This window comes from Embiotoca jacksoni, unplaced genomic scaffold, assembly GCF_022577435.1.
Source record: "Embiotoca jacksoni isolate LCO1_2020_lvr unplaced genomic scaffold, fEmbJac1.0.p SCAF_86, whole genome shotgun sequence".
Lineage (NCBI taxonomy): Eukaryota > Metazoa > Chordata > Actinopteri > Embiotocidae > Embiotoca > Embiotoca jacksoni.
In genome coordinates, this window is record NW_027185443.1 from 615001 (window position 1) to 633186 (window position 18186).

The window sequence follows — 18186 nt, forward strand, 5'->3', positions numbered from 1 at the left end:
GCGTGCACATGCAATTGTGTTCTGTCAGTGCTGCCAGTAAATGCACAGTAAAATGCCATGAAAAAAAATAAAAAAAATAAACCCACGTTATGTAACCTCCTCCCCTTTCCAGTACAATGAGGCTCTTCCTGTCAGTTCACAAACACAGACGTCGTGGCGGGGAGAAGCAGCTGGACGTCAGGTTGCGTCGCTCCTCGCTGCGTGTTTCCATCCACATCGAGGTCTCGGTGCTGCAGAAAAGTCCTGCAACAGGTCAAACAATCGGGCGTCATCCTTGTTTTAACTAACTTATGCACCCCTGATATGTTGTAAAATCCTCCGCTTACGGTATCTCACCCTCCGACTGTGGTCACTTCCATCCCTTCGCCATGGCAACCGTCACACAAACGTCGGTCTGAGCCCTGCTTTTATCTCCCCCTCCCGTTTCTCCCTCTTTAAGCCGTTTGTGTTCGCAACACCACGATGGAGGTGATGTGTCGACAATACCGTCCTCTCGCCCACATGTGTGTTCTTCTTGCACACAAATGCTCACAGGAAGACGTGATGCAACGTGAGGACATCTTGCAGGTTTTTCCATGTCTGAAAAGGGGGTTTAGTTCAAGGACGGAGCTTCGACCATGAATATCAAACCACGCGGAGAACTCTTTAGCTGTAAAGCTTCACTGACAAAATCACAACAACCTTGGATCACTTGAAATAAATTGAAGTAATTGATGTTCACTCATTGAATGTCCTGCCGTCAGTTCAAACTGTTTCTAAATTAAAAGTAAAAACACTTTCAACCATAATCATGAATTGGAAAGTTATATTGAAATGAACAAACTGACGATTTGGAGTGAAAAGTTCATAAATATGCCACATAAGTAGTCAAGTTTAAACATAATCCCTGTGTTGAATTTAGTTTAGGCTACATCACAGGTTAAAGGAAGTGGTGCCACAAACAATATGTTCCCCTGCTTGTTTCAGTTGGCCTACATTTCCAACAAACCTCCCTCCTGCTTTTTACCCCGTAACATAAAATAAGACGTTTAATCAGCACAAATCTGAGCCCAAAACTAAAGAATATTTGTTTCTGAATTTTATAGACAAACTTTCTCTAAACTTTTGAATTGCTGTGATTATTTTTTTTATTTTGTGGTATTTCATTAGACAACACGGACAATAAATTCTTCCCACTCTGTCTACGAGGCCAATGAACTGTGACCGAACTGATCTTGAACTGTACTTGTAATTTTGAAAAAATACCACATCTAAATCATATTATAAGAGACTGTAATGACATAAAAATCCCACACATAATGGTTTAATGGGGAATTTTCACATTAATGGAAGAAAGGTCGACACGGGGCGCGAACAATACGACTCGGCAGAACGAAATAAACACATCGTCCGCTCGGTAAATAAAAACGAGATGTTTCACGGCCGGTCCTGCCGCGGTAATTACTTTCCATTTTGCCTCCAGAGGGTTTTATGTATCGTGAACTCGGCTTGTATTTGAAAAAAAAAAAAGGAACACTCACGCTCTCGACATTGCTCTAATGTAGCGTCGCTCGCGTCATCCTCAGTGTGCCTGGAAACTATTTGGTCTCATGATGTGAATTTTCTGAGAAGGACGTCGGCAACACAAACCGCTCGCTGTGTCGAATCCCCGGCGGCTCGAAGTCGGCCCAAAGTTCAGGAGCTGAATTATAAAACGCGTCGCCTCGAGGTGAAGTGAGTTAAATGTCAGTAAGAGTCCAAGTAAAGATCGTTTAAAACTGAGACAGTGAACGTGTCATAGTCACAAGTCATAATAAAAGGACAAAACCTACTACACCACCTTTTTGGTGTCCACCAACTCTTAACTAAACTTAAGGGGAATATGTTCTTGGATAAATTGAATTTAGAAGAAACCAAAATGCCGTTTGATTCAACCGCTGACATACTCAAGTCCAGATTACTCTATAAGTGACACAATATTCTTGATATGATATTTTAAAAATGTTTATTTTCTTCTACCGACAGTCAACAAACAAAATACTTTTCAATTTCAGAGATACGAAACAAAGTCAAAGTCAACTTTAATGTCAATTCACCACAAGACATACGGAGAGATCGAAATATTGTTTCTCGGAAGTCCCACGCAAAATAAAAAGATAAAACAAGAAACGTATAAACATGTAACAATAAAAACGCTTAACTGCAGTATATATAAGTACAATGTGGCGCAAATACGGGTCCATAGTGCAAAAGTTCAGACTTTATGGTGCAAAGGAGGAGAGAAGCAGCAAAGACTGAAAATATCAGAAGCTTGAATCTGTGTTTGTTTGTTGAAGGTTACATTTTAGGATTCATTATTAAAATTGGAGACACATATTTTTTTTTTCCAAATTCATCAGCAGTAACAAGCAATAAATCAAACAACCTTAATTTGCACCTTTTGCACGATTCAAAAAGCTCTACGTGACGTGAGAAGGAGATCAAAATGTAAAACAAAAGTCAGACTAATGCGCACGAGAAATCACGACTTTTTATTTTTTTATTTCCAAAAATGAATACAGTAAATTTAGATTAAACGACGATGACACGTGGCATTTTAAAACATGAAACCGGTAAAAATAAAAGCCGCTTAAGTGACAGTAAACATGGATATACTGTATCTCTGCGCTCCTTCGTTTAACGTCAGCCGGAGACAGAAAGCAGATGAACACGACCTGAACGTGGCCTCATCGAACACAGAGCGTCGACACACTGATGAGACCAGAGCTGCATAATCCTCCTGATGATAATGACCAAGACACACACACACACACACACACACACACACACACACACACACACACACACACTTGCGCACAAGTAAGCTGTCATCTTATATTCGGCATCCATTTCTCATCGTGTTTGCTACAGATGCATTGCTCAATTTATCGCCATGGCGACGAGAGATGATGCTTGCAGCTTCTTGATGGTGAGGCTGCAGCTGTACGACGACACACACACACACACACACACACACACACACACACACACACACACTTTAAGGCCCAGTGAGGAGCGTCTTTAACAGAATACATCCCATCTGACCTCAATAGGAATTAAATGTATGTATATATATATTTTATCTGCTTTTCTGTTATCTGCAAAGTAAGTAATAACATGTTTCTTCTGGAATGTAGTGAAGTAAAATCATGTTTACGCCTGTTGCTGTCGGCCATTCAAACAATTATTCATTACTGTACAGCAGCCAAGTGTGTGTGTGTGTGTGTGTGTGTGTGTGTGTGTGTGTGTGTGTGTGTGCGTGCAGACTGTGCATGTGCTCAGCTTCATTAACATATAACCTTGTGTTTGTCTGGAGCTTCCAGCTGCTCTAAAGGGGAAAAACAGGCTTTGTGGTGTAAACAGAAGCTCAGATCACCTGGTTATATTTCATACCGTCATGACTTTATACACACAGTCGCCAGTTTATTAGGAACACCTGTCCTACAGTCGTGAAGGGTGTTATGTCCAGTTGTTGTTGTTGTTGTTCTTTAGAGGTTTTAATTCAAGTTCATGGAAGCTCTTGTTGAATAGTTTTATTTCATTCTGAGTTTCAAATATGTTGTTGTTTTGCTTGATAAATAGTTTTGGGCAGTCGGTTTATTTGCATTTTTGCTGGGATTTGGATGAAAAAAAATTATTCTCTCAGCTGTACTTGTTCAACTTTAAGATAATAGCCATTTTAGCTTAGCATAAAGACAGAATGAGCTTAGTCAAGCTAGAATAAACAAAAATATCAAAAATAAATCCTCCTAACTGCAAGTTTAAAACGCTTTAATGAAAACATTACATATTGGGGGGGGGGGGGGGGGGGGGGGTTTAATCGGTAAAAAAAACGGACAGCGTAAAAAACAAAACCTAGCCTCGTTCTTGGGCTTCATGTAAGGAAAAGTTACGACAGAAATTATTCTCATTTGCTCTCTTTGCTGAGAGTTAGATGTGTGTGCATCAGCTGGTTAACATAGCTTAGCATAAAGACTGCAAACAGAGGGAAACATTGCCTGGCTAAAATCTGCCTAAAGCGCCCTAAATTACACAAATATAACTTGTTTGATTAATATATAAACTAAAAGCTAAAGTGTAGTGAAGCAACAAAGCCATGAATTAACTATAATTTTCTGTGCTCATCGAGGAGACTTCTAGTCGCCCTCCTCTGGTAAATGAATGTTTTTTCTGTTAAGTAATTTGATATTTTGACAGAATAATAATGATAATAATAATGATGTCAGTCCGTTGAACTTTCTCTTTTTTTATTTTTTTTTTTTTATTATTTTTTTTTTTTTATTTTTTTTATCTCCCCGACCTGTTTAAATGTCAGTTTTCGGTTCCTTTAACTCCTTTTTTCTCCGCGTCTTTGTATCGCAGATTCATTCTCGTCGAGTAAATTAATTCTTCAGAGACCTGAAACCACTCAGGAGAAGACAAAGGAGTTGAAATGTCAGGAGCTGGCGGGCGTGTGGCGGTGCGCTGACGTGTGGGCATGTAGCGGGATGACACATGAAAGCGTGGCCGGTGTCCCACCTCTCCCCCTCCGAAAACGCTTTCAAAGCGTGACCCCCCTCAGATATTCATTTCAAACGAGCCCCCGGTTGCCTGCGTTCACTCGGAGAGGCCTCGCCGTCCCTTCATGAAAGCGATCACATCCCGACGGTCAGATCGGGTCACGTTACCGAACGCCCGCACTGTTCGGATCCATGGAATAAATTAAAACTGTGGAGCTAAAGTAGTCCATGTTTACCAGGTAATAAATAAATAAATAAATAGATAAATAGATAAATAGATAGATAAATAGATAGATAGATAGATAGATAGATAGATAGATAGATAGATAGATAGATAGAGCTCCTTTCTCTGTTTTACCAAAACAAACAGTATTTATTCTTTGTTACGTTTCACCGTAAGTTCAATTTAATCGTCACCACTAATGATTATTTTCATTATAAACCAACCCGCAGGTCATTTTCTTGATCGATGGCTTTACTGTTTGCTCGATAAATGTGATTATTTTCTTTACCGATGGTCCAAAATGCAGATTTCAAGTTATTTTTTCTTCTCTATAACAAACTGAAGATGTTAAGTAGTTATTAAAGTTGTTTTCAATCAATTCCCTCCCAAGTGATTAAACAGCTCAATCAGCAGCCGCTTGTGGTTGAACGCAAGCTGCTGATGAAGCAGCAGGGAAACAATGGAAACAAAAAGAAGTATTTACCTCACAAGATAAAAGGCCACACGCTGTGTAAGAATAATGAGTGTTGCACAGCAGCTACCTTTTAGAGTCAATAACCTCTGATGTGCCACTTAACTACTTTTATTTTTCATATTTTTGAAAGCTGTTCATTACTTGTTTTTTTTTCGTCGGCCTATAACTAGTCGATGTTAAACTGACCACGTGTATGGTTTTAATTCTTTAATGTAAACTGTCCCGAGGTCGTTAAAAGCCCCCAAATTCCCAGAGGAAATACAGAAGATAGGACCTCTTTGTACTCATAAGTAGTGGGTCCATATATCCAGTAATGCCTGAGGGTGTATGATGACACCGTCTCATGTTTTTTTTTATTTATTTCTCTTGAGTACAGTCTGAAAGTGTTTATTAGGGAAAGAAAGCCGAACTAACTGATATTCCTCACCCATTATTCCCCCAGTTTGTTCGGAGCATTTATAACCTGGTTAATTTCACCCCTCCGGGTTTTCTGCCCATTCAGGAGGCAGCCATCTGTTTCAGATTTATGCTTCACTGTGTTCCTGCCGTCGACAGTATCATCAGAGCCGTTTATACCACGACTTCGTACTGTAAGAACCGCATTGTTTTTTGTTTTTTTTAACGATACCGCGTGGTAAACCTCGACGGCGCTGCAGAGCCTCAACCGCTCAAATTTACCGCCAGAGCCCCCTTTAAAAAAAAAAAAAAACTGTCGACATCTTTTCCCCGTCCCACCGCGCCCATTGAAGTGCCCCATTGATTGAGTTTCCCTGCGAGGCTCGGGACAAAAGGCGCAGCTGGAGAGCAGGGAACCTTTACGCTCCCTGAAGAAACGCTATTATCGAGGCTGAAAAGACCTTGAGGAGCGTGAGGAGGAGGAGGAAGAGGAGGACTGAAGCCTCTTCTGTTAATTTGGTTTGAAAGAGAAAGTTCCTTTTGAGGTAGAGAGATAGCAAAGAGAGCGAGAGCGAGAGGAGATTAAATAAAATGTGGAAAAGTGAAGTAAAGGAGCTCCGGAGCCGCTTACACCTGCTGATCATCGCTTTAAAATGAGCCCACGTAGGTTCAAACAAACACGCTTTATTAATTACAGATTTACTCGTCACCCGAATTAACAAAATACAAACCTGTTTGCTTGACAGAAATGAGATGTTTCTACATATTTATAGCCAGTGACTGACAGGTGGTAACTGCTGACTCAGCAGAACATTTGCACGACAGCCTGCGTAGCTACGGTAAAAAAGAAAGGCGGTTTTAAGTTCAACACTTGGTTGAAATGTTGATTTAATAATGTAAAAAGGTGGGTTTTAGATTACATTTCACACAAACACGACATATAATACATGATATTATTCTTAGGTTTAGCACAATCTGGTCGCCTATCGCTGCATGAAGACTACTAACTCTCTCGTAGTATTCACAACCTCTAAATTTACTCAAACTTCAGGTTCACGCGTGTCTAGTCACACAGAGTTCATAGTTTAATACCACATCTGAGGGGAAATGTTTGAGCTGGTTAACATGGGGAAGCATTTAGTGGCGAAACATCCCCCAAAAATTTCTCAGCAGTTGGTGGAGACCAAAAACAGAGAAAAAAAGGAAAGTTAAAAATTGGATTTACATTTTCCGAGGTGGCCTGAAACGCAACGTAAAGTCAGAGCCGATACTCGTTATCAGCTGGAAGAGAGAATAAGTAACTTTTCATGGCGTCGGCTTACGTTCTGTTGCCCCCGAGGTGGCCTCAAGAGTTATTGCAGGTTTAACTAACTGTATGTTTCAGGTACTTATATATAAGGATTTTAAAAAGGGATTTTGCAGCTGGTGCACCTCTTAAGTCGACACTTCCTCCAGGCCTGGCATCACGGCTGACCCTGCTGCTGGAGTCTCTCATAATACCATGTCAGACTGATTACTTCTGCCTGGTGATACATGAGGATGCCCAGATTGATTAGTCACCATCCCAGTTGCAAAACAGTCGCACAGCAGCAGCAGCGGCGGCAGACTCCCTCACGCTCGCTCCTCTCCCTGTTGTTCTTTGTGTGAAAGTAAGGATCATTACTTATCCACTATTGAGCCTATTGAGGCTCAGGAACGTCGTTAGTACAAGGTAGTTTAAACTGGCCTCGCTTACCAATCCATCTTCTTTTCTTTTTTTTTGACGATTAGACGAATTTGAGTTTTTCAGGGCGACACCGATCGTGAACTCCTGTTGGATTGAAGCAAAAGCTGCTCACACACTTTTGAAAATGCTAAGTCAAAAAAGGCAGAGCAATAAGTTGAAGAAAAGAGGGAAAAGATTGTGGGAGGAGATTAAAAAAAAAAAAAAAAAAAAAAGCCGCAAGGTGATTAGACATGGGGAAATCTCATCTGTGAGGGAGAGACACATCACGAAAGAAAATGTAATTGCTGGCACTGAGACGGAGACTCATAATAAAAAAAATAAAAAAATAAAAAAAAGTGAGCGGGAGGTTGACAGCTTTTGATAAGAGGAGCAGGATTTGAGAACACACAAGCTCAGAGAGATGAAGATGAAAGACGGGATGTTTTTTTTGAGGGGGGATTGAAGGGGTTATGTAATCCCCCCCCCCTTCCCCAAAAAAATACACCATAACTTCACTGCTTCCCGTTAGTGAGCACAAAAGATGTTCATGTGTGTGTGCGAGCGTCTCAGCTGATTCTCACTGAGCTGATGTTGATTCTCTCTCTTCTGGCACTGGGGGGGAGGATGAAAGATGAATTATGCTAACAGATTTCTCGCAGCAGTGGGTCACGAGCTTTCTGCCTCCGTGCTCATCTGGATGCAGACATGCTGTATTCTCAGCTGACATTAAATCAGTCGCTGAAACACAGAATTATTAAAGCACATTACAGCGTCTGTGTGACAGTGATCATCAGACGTCGAGTCGGGAGTCATAACTGAAATATTCAAGGCCTGAGTGAAATTTTCTCCGCTTGAGCCCTGAAAGATATGATGCTATCATTTACTTGTCGTAACACACACACACACACACACACGCGCACACACACACACACACACACACACACACACACACACACACACACACACACACACACACACACACACACACACACACATCGTCTTTGTAATGGAGAAAAGTGGGTGCAATATGAATTCAATATGATATCCTCTTGGTTTAATCTCATCTTTATAACATCAGTTGATTTTGACAGCCAATAAAAAGTGTGTCAGTGGTTTCTTGTCGGGAACAAAGGAAATGAAAAGAGCCTTTTTTTTCCTTTTTTTTTTGTCTCAGAGTCATTGTTTGAACCCACAGTCTGATGTGGAAAGTTTCTCTTCCTGTGAATCACAGGGCTGCATTTGGACAGCTGCGCGTCAGTCAGCTCTCAGTTTCACTTTCCGTGTCTTTTTTGTTGTTGTCACACTCGTACATGAGGTCAGTTCAATCGAAAAAGGGAGGTATGGGAACCGACATTAGCGCCGACGTCAATTTTCACTGGTAAGGAAGTAATGGACGTTAACGCTGGAGGCGGTTACACAAGCGTCAAGCGATGTTCTGCATTAGCGGCAAAGACAGACACCATAAGTCACTAATGCAGGACGGTGCAGTAAAAAAAAAAAAAAAAAAAAAACAGGTAGCAATTTGAGCCACTTTCAATATCAAGCAAATGTCAAAACACTCGCAAAAGCAGAGTGCTCAAACTTTTTAAAGGTTTTTGCTGCTGTTTTAGCTGTAAAACTGTGGACAGATTGTTTTGAGTCACAATCAGAATTTTCCATTTGGTCCAATAACATTTGGTGTGGATGCTTAGCATTATTAGCATCGGGCTGAACCGGAAGTCTGTCCCATTGATTCATTGAATGTAAACATTCTGTGATCCCATTGATTCAAGTAACCTAAACATTGTTGAATCCCTCCAGAAAGTTCTGACCCGGTTAATCTGGGTATTTTGACCCACTCCCATCTTAAACATTCCAGAACCCTCAACGAGTTTTCCAGTTTCCCCCCTTGAGCATTCCAGAATCCTTCCACAATGTTCCGACCTCCCTCAGAGAGTCCGGAGCCTCACCAGAACCGCCCGGTGCCTCGCTCCACCCGAACGTGCCGGTGCCTCGCTCCACCCGAGCGGGTCCCCGTCCACGGACTGCGGTCAATGCCGCGGACCGGCGTCCGCGTTCCAGAAGTCTCTGGCTGTGACGGAGGTCATACGGGTGTCCGGGCCGAGCTGGAGACAGGAAGTGGAGCAGGACGTCCATTAAGAACACAAACAGTGCTGGCGGGGGACGGAGAACAATGGTGTCCTGTGATTAACAGCGTGAATCTTAATGGCGGCTGCACACGCAATCGCTTAATTCCTTGATGCAGACGTGTCATGACTGTAAACTCTGGCATTCACACACTGCACATCAACATTACTGTAACCTGTCTCCGGTTTTTAACAAGAAGTGGATTTTAAATTGGAATGCACTTATTAAAAGTCAAATGTGGTGACATTTAGATGACAAATTGCCGCTGCTACATCAGAGAGTGTGTGTCTGTGTGTGTGTGTCTGTGTGTGTGTCTGTGTGTGTGTGCGTGCGGCTATTCTTTTGATTTCCTTGTAGTGAATTAAAGCAGGAGGAGAGCGTCGTTGCTATTTTCCACTTTGACAGCCTCACAAGTGTCACGCAGCGCTGCATTAGCCATTAGAGAGCTGCTCTTAATAGGATTTTTTTTTTTTTCAGGCGAAAGTTGCTGCCGCCGATGCCCCTCTCCCAGCCGAATCAATTCCAAAGCACAAAGAGGGAACCGGCGTGGACCAAAAATAACCCCTCCACCGCGCCCCCCTCCGCTCTGGAGGTCACCGTACCGGGACCGAACCCTGTCCGGTACGACGGCGCGATGCGGTCGCCAGACGTGAAGCGCAGCGATCGGTTTTCAGTTGAGAATTCTTAGAAGCGGTTCAATAACGTTCGAGTCGATGACTCGTTGTTTTAAAACAGTTTTTTTAATTTTTTTTTATTTTACTCTGTTATGTTATTTTTCTTCCAAGCCTTGACTCTTCTCTCCCAAAGTGTCTCTTGTCCATCGAGGTCCAAGTTGTTCACGTGTTGCAGATCTTACCGATTCGTTTCTCGTTTGAATATTTCCAAAACGAGCCACGGTGGGCTTACAGGGGGGGGGTTCAATGTCACGATTAACTCTCCGCCCGCTATCTCTCTCGTTCACACGCGTAAGCGCGGCTTTTACCCGTCAATACTCGGGGTGGGGGGGGGGGGGAAATGGACTGGAAGTGTATTAGGTTATTACCATTGATCCCAGCAAGAGAGATTTGTTGTGGCTCTGTCGCAGTGATCGTTTTAACGACGCACACGCAGGGCGAACTGAACGGGCTCGGATCGGATTTCGAATTTCAATATGGGAACCCCCCCCCCCCCCCCGCCCCCCTCCAAATCCCTCCCCCTCCCTCAAGCATCGCTCGGTGCCAGGTACATTTCTGTGCCCTGCAAGGCTGAGTCACCGAAGGCCTCGGCGCGTCCAACCTGTCAGCGCGCCCGTCACAATGATTAACAGCCAGCTGACTCACCCAGTCGGCCTCGTAAACCGGGCTGCAGGTCCACGTGTGCTCAAGAGGGAAGACGGTGATCAGGAACGACGGAGAAGGTGCGCGTGTGTTTTATAAGACGGCGGGTCGAGGCAGAGCGTCGGACCGATGACTTATATTGAGAGGGTGAATCCTTAATGTGGGCTTGGACTGTAAACGATCAGTAGGCCGCAGATCACATGACGCGCCCGCTGACCACACTAATTGGTTTCTTTATCAGAGCAGAGCCGCCGAACCTTTAAATCATTCACGACCTCATCCCCAGACCTTTTGTGGAGTAATTCATCTTTCCTTTCACTCGAGATAACGGGCCCCGCGTCACGTCTTCTCATTTCAGCCATCTAATTATCTACGCGACTACGAGTTTCAGGCCAGGCGTAAACGACAGCTTTTGAAGAACACGCTTTACTTTTTTTTAGATTCATATTTAAATCCAAGAAACATGCTGTACTTGTAAAATGCGAAGCATCTTTTAAATTAAAAAAAAGTTACAGCCGGATATAAAGTCCGTTTTGATGAGCAACGGTGTTAAAGTGCCACTTTTACAGTGCGATCCAATGACATAGATGATATTCTGTAATAACGTGACCCTCTGAAAGGGGCGATTTTACACAATGAGTATGCTATGTTTTATAACTGAAATACATTTTGCATACACGACCTTCATTTTGAAATGAAAAAATATTCTCTCATTTACAGAGGTGGAAGAGGAAGCGGTGCAAATGTCACTTTAAGACTTTCTAACAAGTTAATTCAACCTTTTTATGGAACAAAATCCCCATCAGACACAAATCCTTATTCATCGCAGAGCATTTTTCTTTTTCTTTTTCTTTGAGCCTGTCTGGAGGGGAAAGTTAATTTTGAACACAGGATTTTCATTTGTAAAGAAGTCATGTTACTCAGATTTAGGCGCCTTATTAGGTTCACTTGTAAAATCGAAAGCAACTGAATATGACAGCTGAATCATAAAATCTACCTTTACTGAGATGATAATGTTTAGCTTTGATTGACAGTCAGAGATGTATTAATTTAACTATCACTCAAAAATATATTTTACTTCACTGGTTTAATCTTTGTTTTTTGTCTGTGCAGTTTGACACGAGCAGGCTTTTTTTTTTTTACAAATATATGAGACACAATTTATCATTCAAAGTTGAGTAATTATAAATGTATTCATTCATGACCTAAACATTTGTCCAACTCTGGCTTCTTATCTTCGTGTTTACTTTTACTTCCACACATGAATAATGAGTAAAAACAGCTAAATTTAATTCTCATGAATTAAGGCTTCGATATACCCCCGTAGCCCCTCCCTCTGCGTGGAGCGGTGGGCGGGGCGTGTTGGGTATGTGGGCGGGGCGTAGCTACACATTGCGCTTCCCTGGCTGGCGGGGGTGTGTGTGTGTGTGTGGAGGGGGGGTTTAGGAGGATTACCGCGGCGGGCTGGCTTGGGAGAGGAACCGTTGCGTCGCCGCCGTCGGTCGGTTTCCAGCAGCGGCAGCGGCGGCGAGACGGAGCCGTGATGGCGTGTGTCGCACCGACGATGTCAACGATCAGTTTTCCTGTTGAGGACAACGAAACGGGAGATCCAGTTTGAGTCGGCAGATTATGTCCGGAGCTGGTGGCGCTGCTGCGGTGAAAAGTTGATCAGAAGTGGGGGTACAGTTACATCAGCGGCGGTGATATGGTAAATATACATTTTGTACTGCGTTACGAGTTTTCTGTAATTACGCGTAAGAAGAGTTTCTCTTCTCCTCCTCCGGGCGACGTTTTGTTCCGCCGCTTCAAACAGCTGTCAGTCCGCTTTGTACCAACGAGTCCCGACACGTTTTTGTTTTCCAGTGCGAGGACATCCCGCCACACTTCATTTAAAAAAAAAATTAAAAAAAAAAAAAAAAAAAAAAAATCTAAATTTCCCCCCCTTCGTGTTGGAAAATGTGAATATGTATATGCAGCACAATATATTTACATACTTGTCATGAATCTGTAGGAGGTTCTTCGTATTTCGGCGCACATCTCATACTCTCCAATCGCTGCACTTGCCCCTGAAATTTTTCCATTTGTATTGATCTCGTGCCATTTATTATCCCCACAATCTGCTCTACTACAATGCACTAAGCCCCACCGGGGGTGTTTATGTCTGCCCCGCATTATGTGATGCAACATTAAATTGACAGATTTTATCATTGAGTTTGGTGGAGATGAACTGATCTCGCCGTGAGGCTTTTAAGTCGTTTTTGACACTGTTGCTCGGACGACCTTTCAACATGCGAGATGTTGTTTTTGTTTTTTTTATGATCCAGACATCATGTTGACTGCTTGCGAAAGCCAAGGACTAATTACGGCACCTCGCGGGGGTAAACCGGTAACGGAGCAGGTTAATCCGGTCTGTCCGTCCCAGCAGGTGTTGCCTTGATTTAATGTGAGCGTTTTCTCTGTCATATCATCGTATGATCGTGGATACGGACTCGCAAGGGATACCAAAGAAGTTCCTCTGAAGACGGCAAACACACGAGATGCCACACATGACACGCTCCTGTCAGTCTTCCTCCTGCAGGTCGAACAACATGACGTGTTATGACAGAAGAACTCTTTCTTCCGCGACCCAGTTTGCGGAAACACCGTACAAAACAATCAAAGCTGACGTGCCGGCCGACAGTTATGACAGCTGACTGAAGAGGAGCGGGTCTTCGTTGAGACCTCTGCTCGAGAGGAAACGTCACGTTCAAGGTCCCAAATGCCGCTTTAAGATCGCAGCTTTCTCCCGTGACTTAATCTGAATGAAATCGGTAAAAGAGCCGCAGTCCTTTTTGAGATGTGGGAACGGTATTTTTGATTTTTTTTTTTTTTTTCTTTGCCAGCTGACACCCACATACACAACTGTGAGCCGTGTCTCCGCGGTACGGCGCCCTGCTGTCGGCTGAGCGGCGGCGGTGCGTTCAGGTACACGAGATAACACGCGGAGGCTTTCCGCAGCACCTTTTTTCATGAACTGGCGGGAGGAAAACGTCCGCACTTGTTCATCTTCATTTGACGACGCTCGGGAGATGAGGAGGAGGAGGAGGATCTGTTGCCTCCAGTCAGGAGACGCAGCACCTCCCCCCCTTGTTGACGCTATTGTTTTGGTAACCAGTGATTCTCAGCTGGTCGGAAACTCGGATCATCTGATGTTGTTGACGGAGGCATTGGCCCGGTGGACGAACTGAATACATCAGGAACTATTTTTGATAAGTTAGTCTAAAGTCCTGGACTGAGTTCAGCTTCTTAAATAAGACGGTTTGCTGCTTTTGTTTTGGGGGGGGGGGGGGCTCATATTTAGCCCTTTTATGATAATTACATTATTTGATCTGCCTGCGTAAATGGTGAGAATAGTCTAATAATCATCTGTCTAAAAGCAGCCGGACAACAGATATGTCATCTTTCCATCGTTGTGTCCACGTCGTTGTTCACCGATGGAGGTTTGACTGGTGCTCTTTTAATAACGTCATCAGTTATACGCCCCCTTTGCAAATTATCCCTAAATGTTTCCGTTGTCTTTAGTACTCTGGAAATGAAGATGATAAAAAAAAAAAAGAGATAAAATCAATAAAATAAAAATAGCTGCAACAAATGTTTAATTTCATAATTGATTATTCTGCAGATTATCGTATTTCTTACACCTGAAGGACACAGCCAGCGTATTGTGGCGCGAAATGTAAACATAACTTTTTGTTTACATAAAACAATATGTTCATATAACAGAAAGTCAGTTGCGCAACGACGCGAGCATTTATGGTCGGTTCAGATGTGACTCCATAAATGCTCATAACGCCGCCCTGAACTCCGGATTAACAACGCGGTGACTAATTCTGAGGGCGTTTTCAAACCTGCCTAAAAAATAAAAAATAAAAAATCAGAGGCAGTTCGTTTCTGTTTCAGAGCAAACAAACAAACAAACAAACGGCAGGTTTCTGAAAACACCCGGAGAGCCACTGTCGAGATTTACCGGCTTAACGCCACAAACAACCCGCAGCGATCCGGCAGCGTCTCCGTCTGAAAGAGCGTCTTGATCTCGGGTATCGCGAAACCTCCACGTCTTCCGACATCATTTCCTCGATGAAGCATCTCATATTTGAGTCTATTGAGCGCCCGTGTTTGTTCAAGGCAGCAGGGGAGAAGGAAAAAAAAAAAGATGCACAGTCAGGCATTTTGTGTGTGTTTGTGTGTTTATTTCACAGTTGTGTGTGTGGGTGTGTAGTTAATGCATCGCTATCATTAGATCACTTTCAAAGAGAGGGTTTTGGTTGTTGTGCGAGCCGGGCTTGTGTTGTGTTTTTGATCCGGAGGAAGAGGACGGGGGCGTGCTTCCTCCTCCTGATAGTATTCCCTCCGGGCGCCAGCGTGTTCGTAAGACTTTTCTCTTCTCTTGCCAGTGAAATAGGAGATTGTCTTTCCCGAGGTTTTTTTTTTCTTATTCATTTCTTTATTTATTTTTATTTCACATTCTTGGCAACGGGAATTTATTTTCTCTTCTTAAAAATAGCGCGCGTGACGTCGCGTCCGGTTTTGTTTGTGCGTTTTTGATTGTTTTGCCCGAGAAAGTCATCGCGCACAGGCTGCAGTGTTGGATTAACAAACACCCCGAGAAAAGCTCATAATCCGACTTCGCTATATACGACAGATTTAAAATTGCATGAAAAATATACAACTAAACACTGTCTGTACTTTGAATCTTGTCAATATTCCTCACAAATATTTATTTATTTTACTTCTGACCTGAAAGTTGAAGCTCAGCAACTAGTACATGTATTATTGATTAATCTGACCTATCATGTCTTTATTACCCATCTGATTGATCTTAAAAAGTCACAAGACAAGAAGTAAATCGGACTTTTTAAGAGGCTGAAACCATTTTAGCTGCAAAAGCAACTTTTAAGAATCATCGATTATCAAATTTGATGCTGATTATTCCTCTGTTGACCGTCTGATCAAATAATCAGCTAATTATTCCAGCCATTTATCAATCAAAACTATAAAATGTAATTCGGTTCCAGCTTCTAAAGCTTCTCTCCAAATTCTCCAACCTTGTCTTCTTTTTTACGCTTTTTTCATTTCATCACCACTAAAAACAAACACTATAATATATAATATTAACATATTAATCAATAAGGAAAATAATCCTGAGCTGCGGCCACCGCTTCTGTCTCAGCTAAAAGGTACCAGGCTACATGTTCATGTTCCTTACACGACCCGGAGACGACAGATTGGTAGAAAACGGAGCTTACAAGTTGTATAATTTGTTCCCGGCCTTCGAGGGTTTATGGATTTTCCACAACAGCTGATTGAATGCAACAGGTTCAAGTTAGAGCTTCTTCTTTTTTTTTTTTTTTTGCTCTACTAGGAAGCAGGAAAACAGCTTTTTCTTTTTTCTTTTTTGTAGCAGGCTTAGTTTTATGGTGCGCGCACACACACACACACACACACACACACACGCACACACGTGCGCACGCCACAAATTCCAGTGATGAGTTGAGGCTCGGCCATTGTTCGGCCATTGAGAGAGAATAAATGGGGGGAGTTCAATGGGAGCTGACTGATGCTCTCCTTTCGCCTCGCCTCGTTGGTGTTTACATCGAGGTGCAAGGCTGGCTCTGCTCGATCGCGTCTGTTGTCAGGGCAACGGGTGGAATCCATTCTCCCCACCCTACACACACACACACACACACACACACACACACACACACACACACACACACTCTGTGTGTCGTATCCTGGAATAAATGACGCTTAAAGTTATTAAGATGAGGGAGCCTGTGAGCGGGAGGAGGAGGAAGAGGAGGAAGGAGGAGGAGGAGGAGGAAGGAGGCCGCGCAACAAGAGAAATGCAAATTAACGAGACGTTTCTCATGTAGGTACACAGGTCCACCCCCCACCCCTACCCTCCACCCCCTGTGTTTTTGGATTAGGGATTGAGTGGGCTAAAATGACAGTGAATTGACACCTACCAGCAGTGATGCCAGGTGTGTGAGTAACACGGTGCAGATTAACTAAGGTACAAATACTCTGCCCGTCAAAGAGATCCTGTGTTGCTGCCCCCCCGTCCTCCTCCCTCTCCCACCCTCCCTCCCTAATGTGGAGCTGTGAAGTGTATTTAATCACATAGCTGTCAGACATAGAGCTGAAAACAATAAGTCTACTCATGAACTAAATTTGATACTTGATGAATACTCGTATATCAAGCGGTCGTCTCATTACTTTGGCTTTTCTGGCTTCTTGAATGTGGAAGTTTGTTGTTTTTCTGTGATTCACATCATTGTAAATTGACTTATTTGGCTGTTTTGGATTATTAGTCAGACACAAGAGATTTCAAGACATCATCTTGTGCTCTTTCATCCGAAATGTCAGAATAATGGTGCAAAAATGTCCATTACAACTGTTCACACTGTTGGTTTTGTTGTGTTTGTGTTGTGTTAGAAACAAATCATTTATTGGAAATATTTGCATAAAAAAACAATCAATCGATCACCAAACTTGTTGCAGATTAATTTTCTCTCACTCGACTACTTGGGTGATTCTTCCAGCTCTACATTTTATACTATATTCTGACATTTTCTCAAATGAAATGCAACTTTATTCTCCACCAGAGTAAAAAAAACAAAACAACAACATGTCGGCTAAGAGAACACGAGAAAGAAGAAACCCTTGAGACAAAAAAAAAAACCCAACTCAAGTTACACAAGTAAATAATGCAGATTAAAAATACCTAAAACACATGTAAATGAAGTCATGGCTATTTGAGTGCAGTCGCCACACACCTTCCCGTCATTGTTATGTGATTGACAGCTGGGATTTTGCATGCGGTTGTTTGTGAACTCATTCAGAGTGCATGGACACATTTCAGAGTTACTATACTCGGGGAGTCGTATCTCGATACCTCTGGCTTGTGCTCTCGCCAACGTTTCTCGGCTCTTGTAAGCTTGTCGGTGCGTCAGTGCGTGCATGTGTGTGTGTGTGTGTGTGTGTGTGTGTGCGCGCGCTTTTAAGTGCAGAACAGTGTTGTGTTCTGAACACACTGTGTCCTGAATCAGGCATCCAAAAATGGAGCGTCTCTCTGGAGGTGTGGAGCGTAGCTTGTTACATTTGGTATCTAAATACAGAATGGATTGTACAGTATGTGTGTCTATAGAGAGTCTCAATGGCCGAGAGTTTTTTTTTTATATATATATATATATATATGGAGGGATTAAGTTTGGGAATTGTTATTTTTTTTTAAACAAAATACAAATGTCGCTCTGCTAGTTTAAACTTGGTCGCTTTTTGCTCGGCACAGATATTCTGCTGGTTCAAAACATTGACTGAAAAGTGAAGCCAATTCAGAAAGTGCCTGCAAGTGCAACACCCCTGACGGCCACTAGGAGCTGGCTGGA

At 42.8% G+C, this 18186-nt stretch overlaps 1 protein-coding gene across 2 annotated transcripts in view; it reads left to right on the top strand.

Moving 5' to 3' along the window:
* Window positions 1-18186, top strand: part of tmcc3 (transmembrane and coiled-coil domain family 3) — a 36519-nt gene that overhangs the window by 935 nt on the left and 17398 nt on the right. The window contains exon 1 of one of the 2 annotated variants that reach the window (XM_069139851.1): window positions 12216-12467. The exons of the other annotated variant lie outside the window; for it this stretch is intronic. Coding sequence (XP_068995952.1) covers window positions 12465-12467 — 3 coding nt within the window. The 5' untranslated portion in view covers window positions 12216-12464. Of the gene's footprint in view, window positions 1-12215; window positions 12468-18186 lie in introns of those variants that run through there. 2 annotated transcript variants of the gene reach the window in all.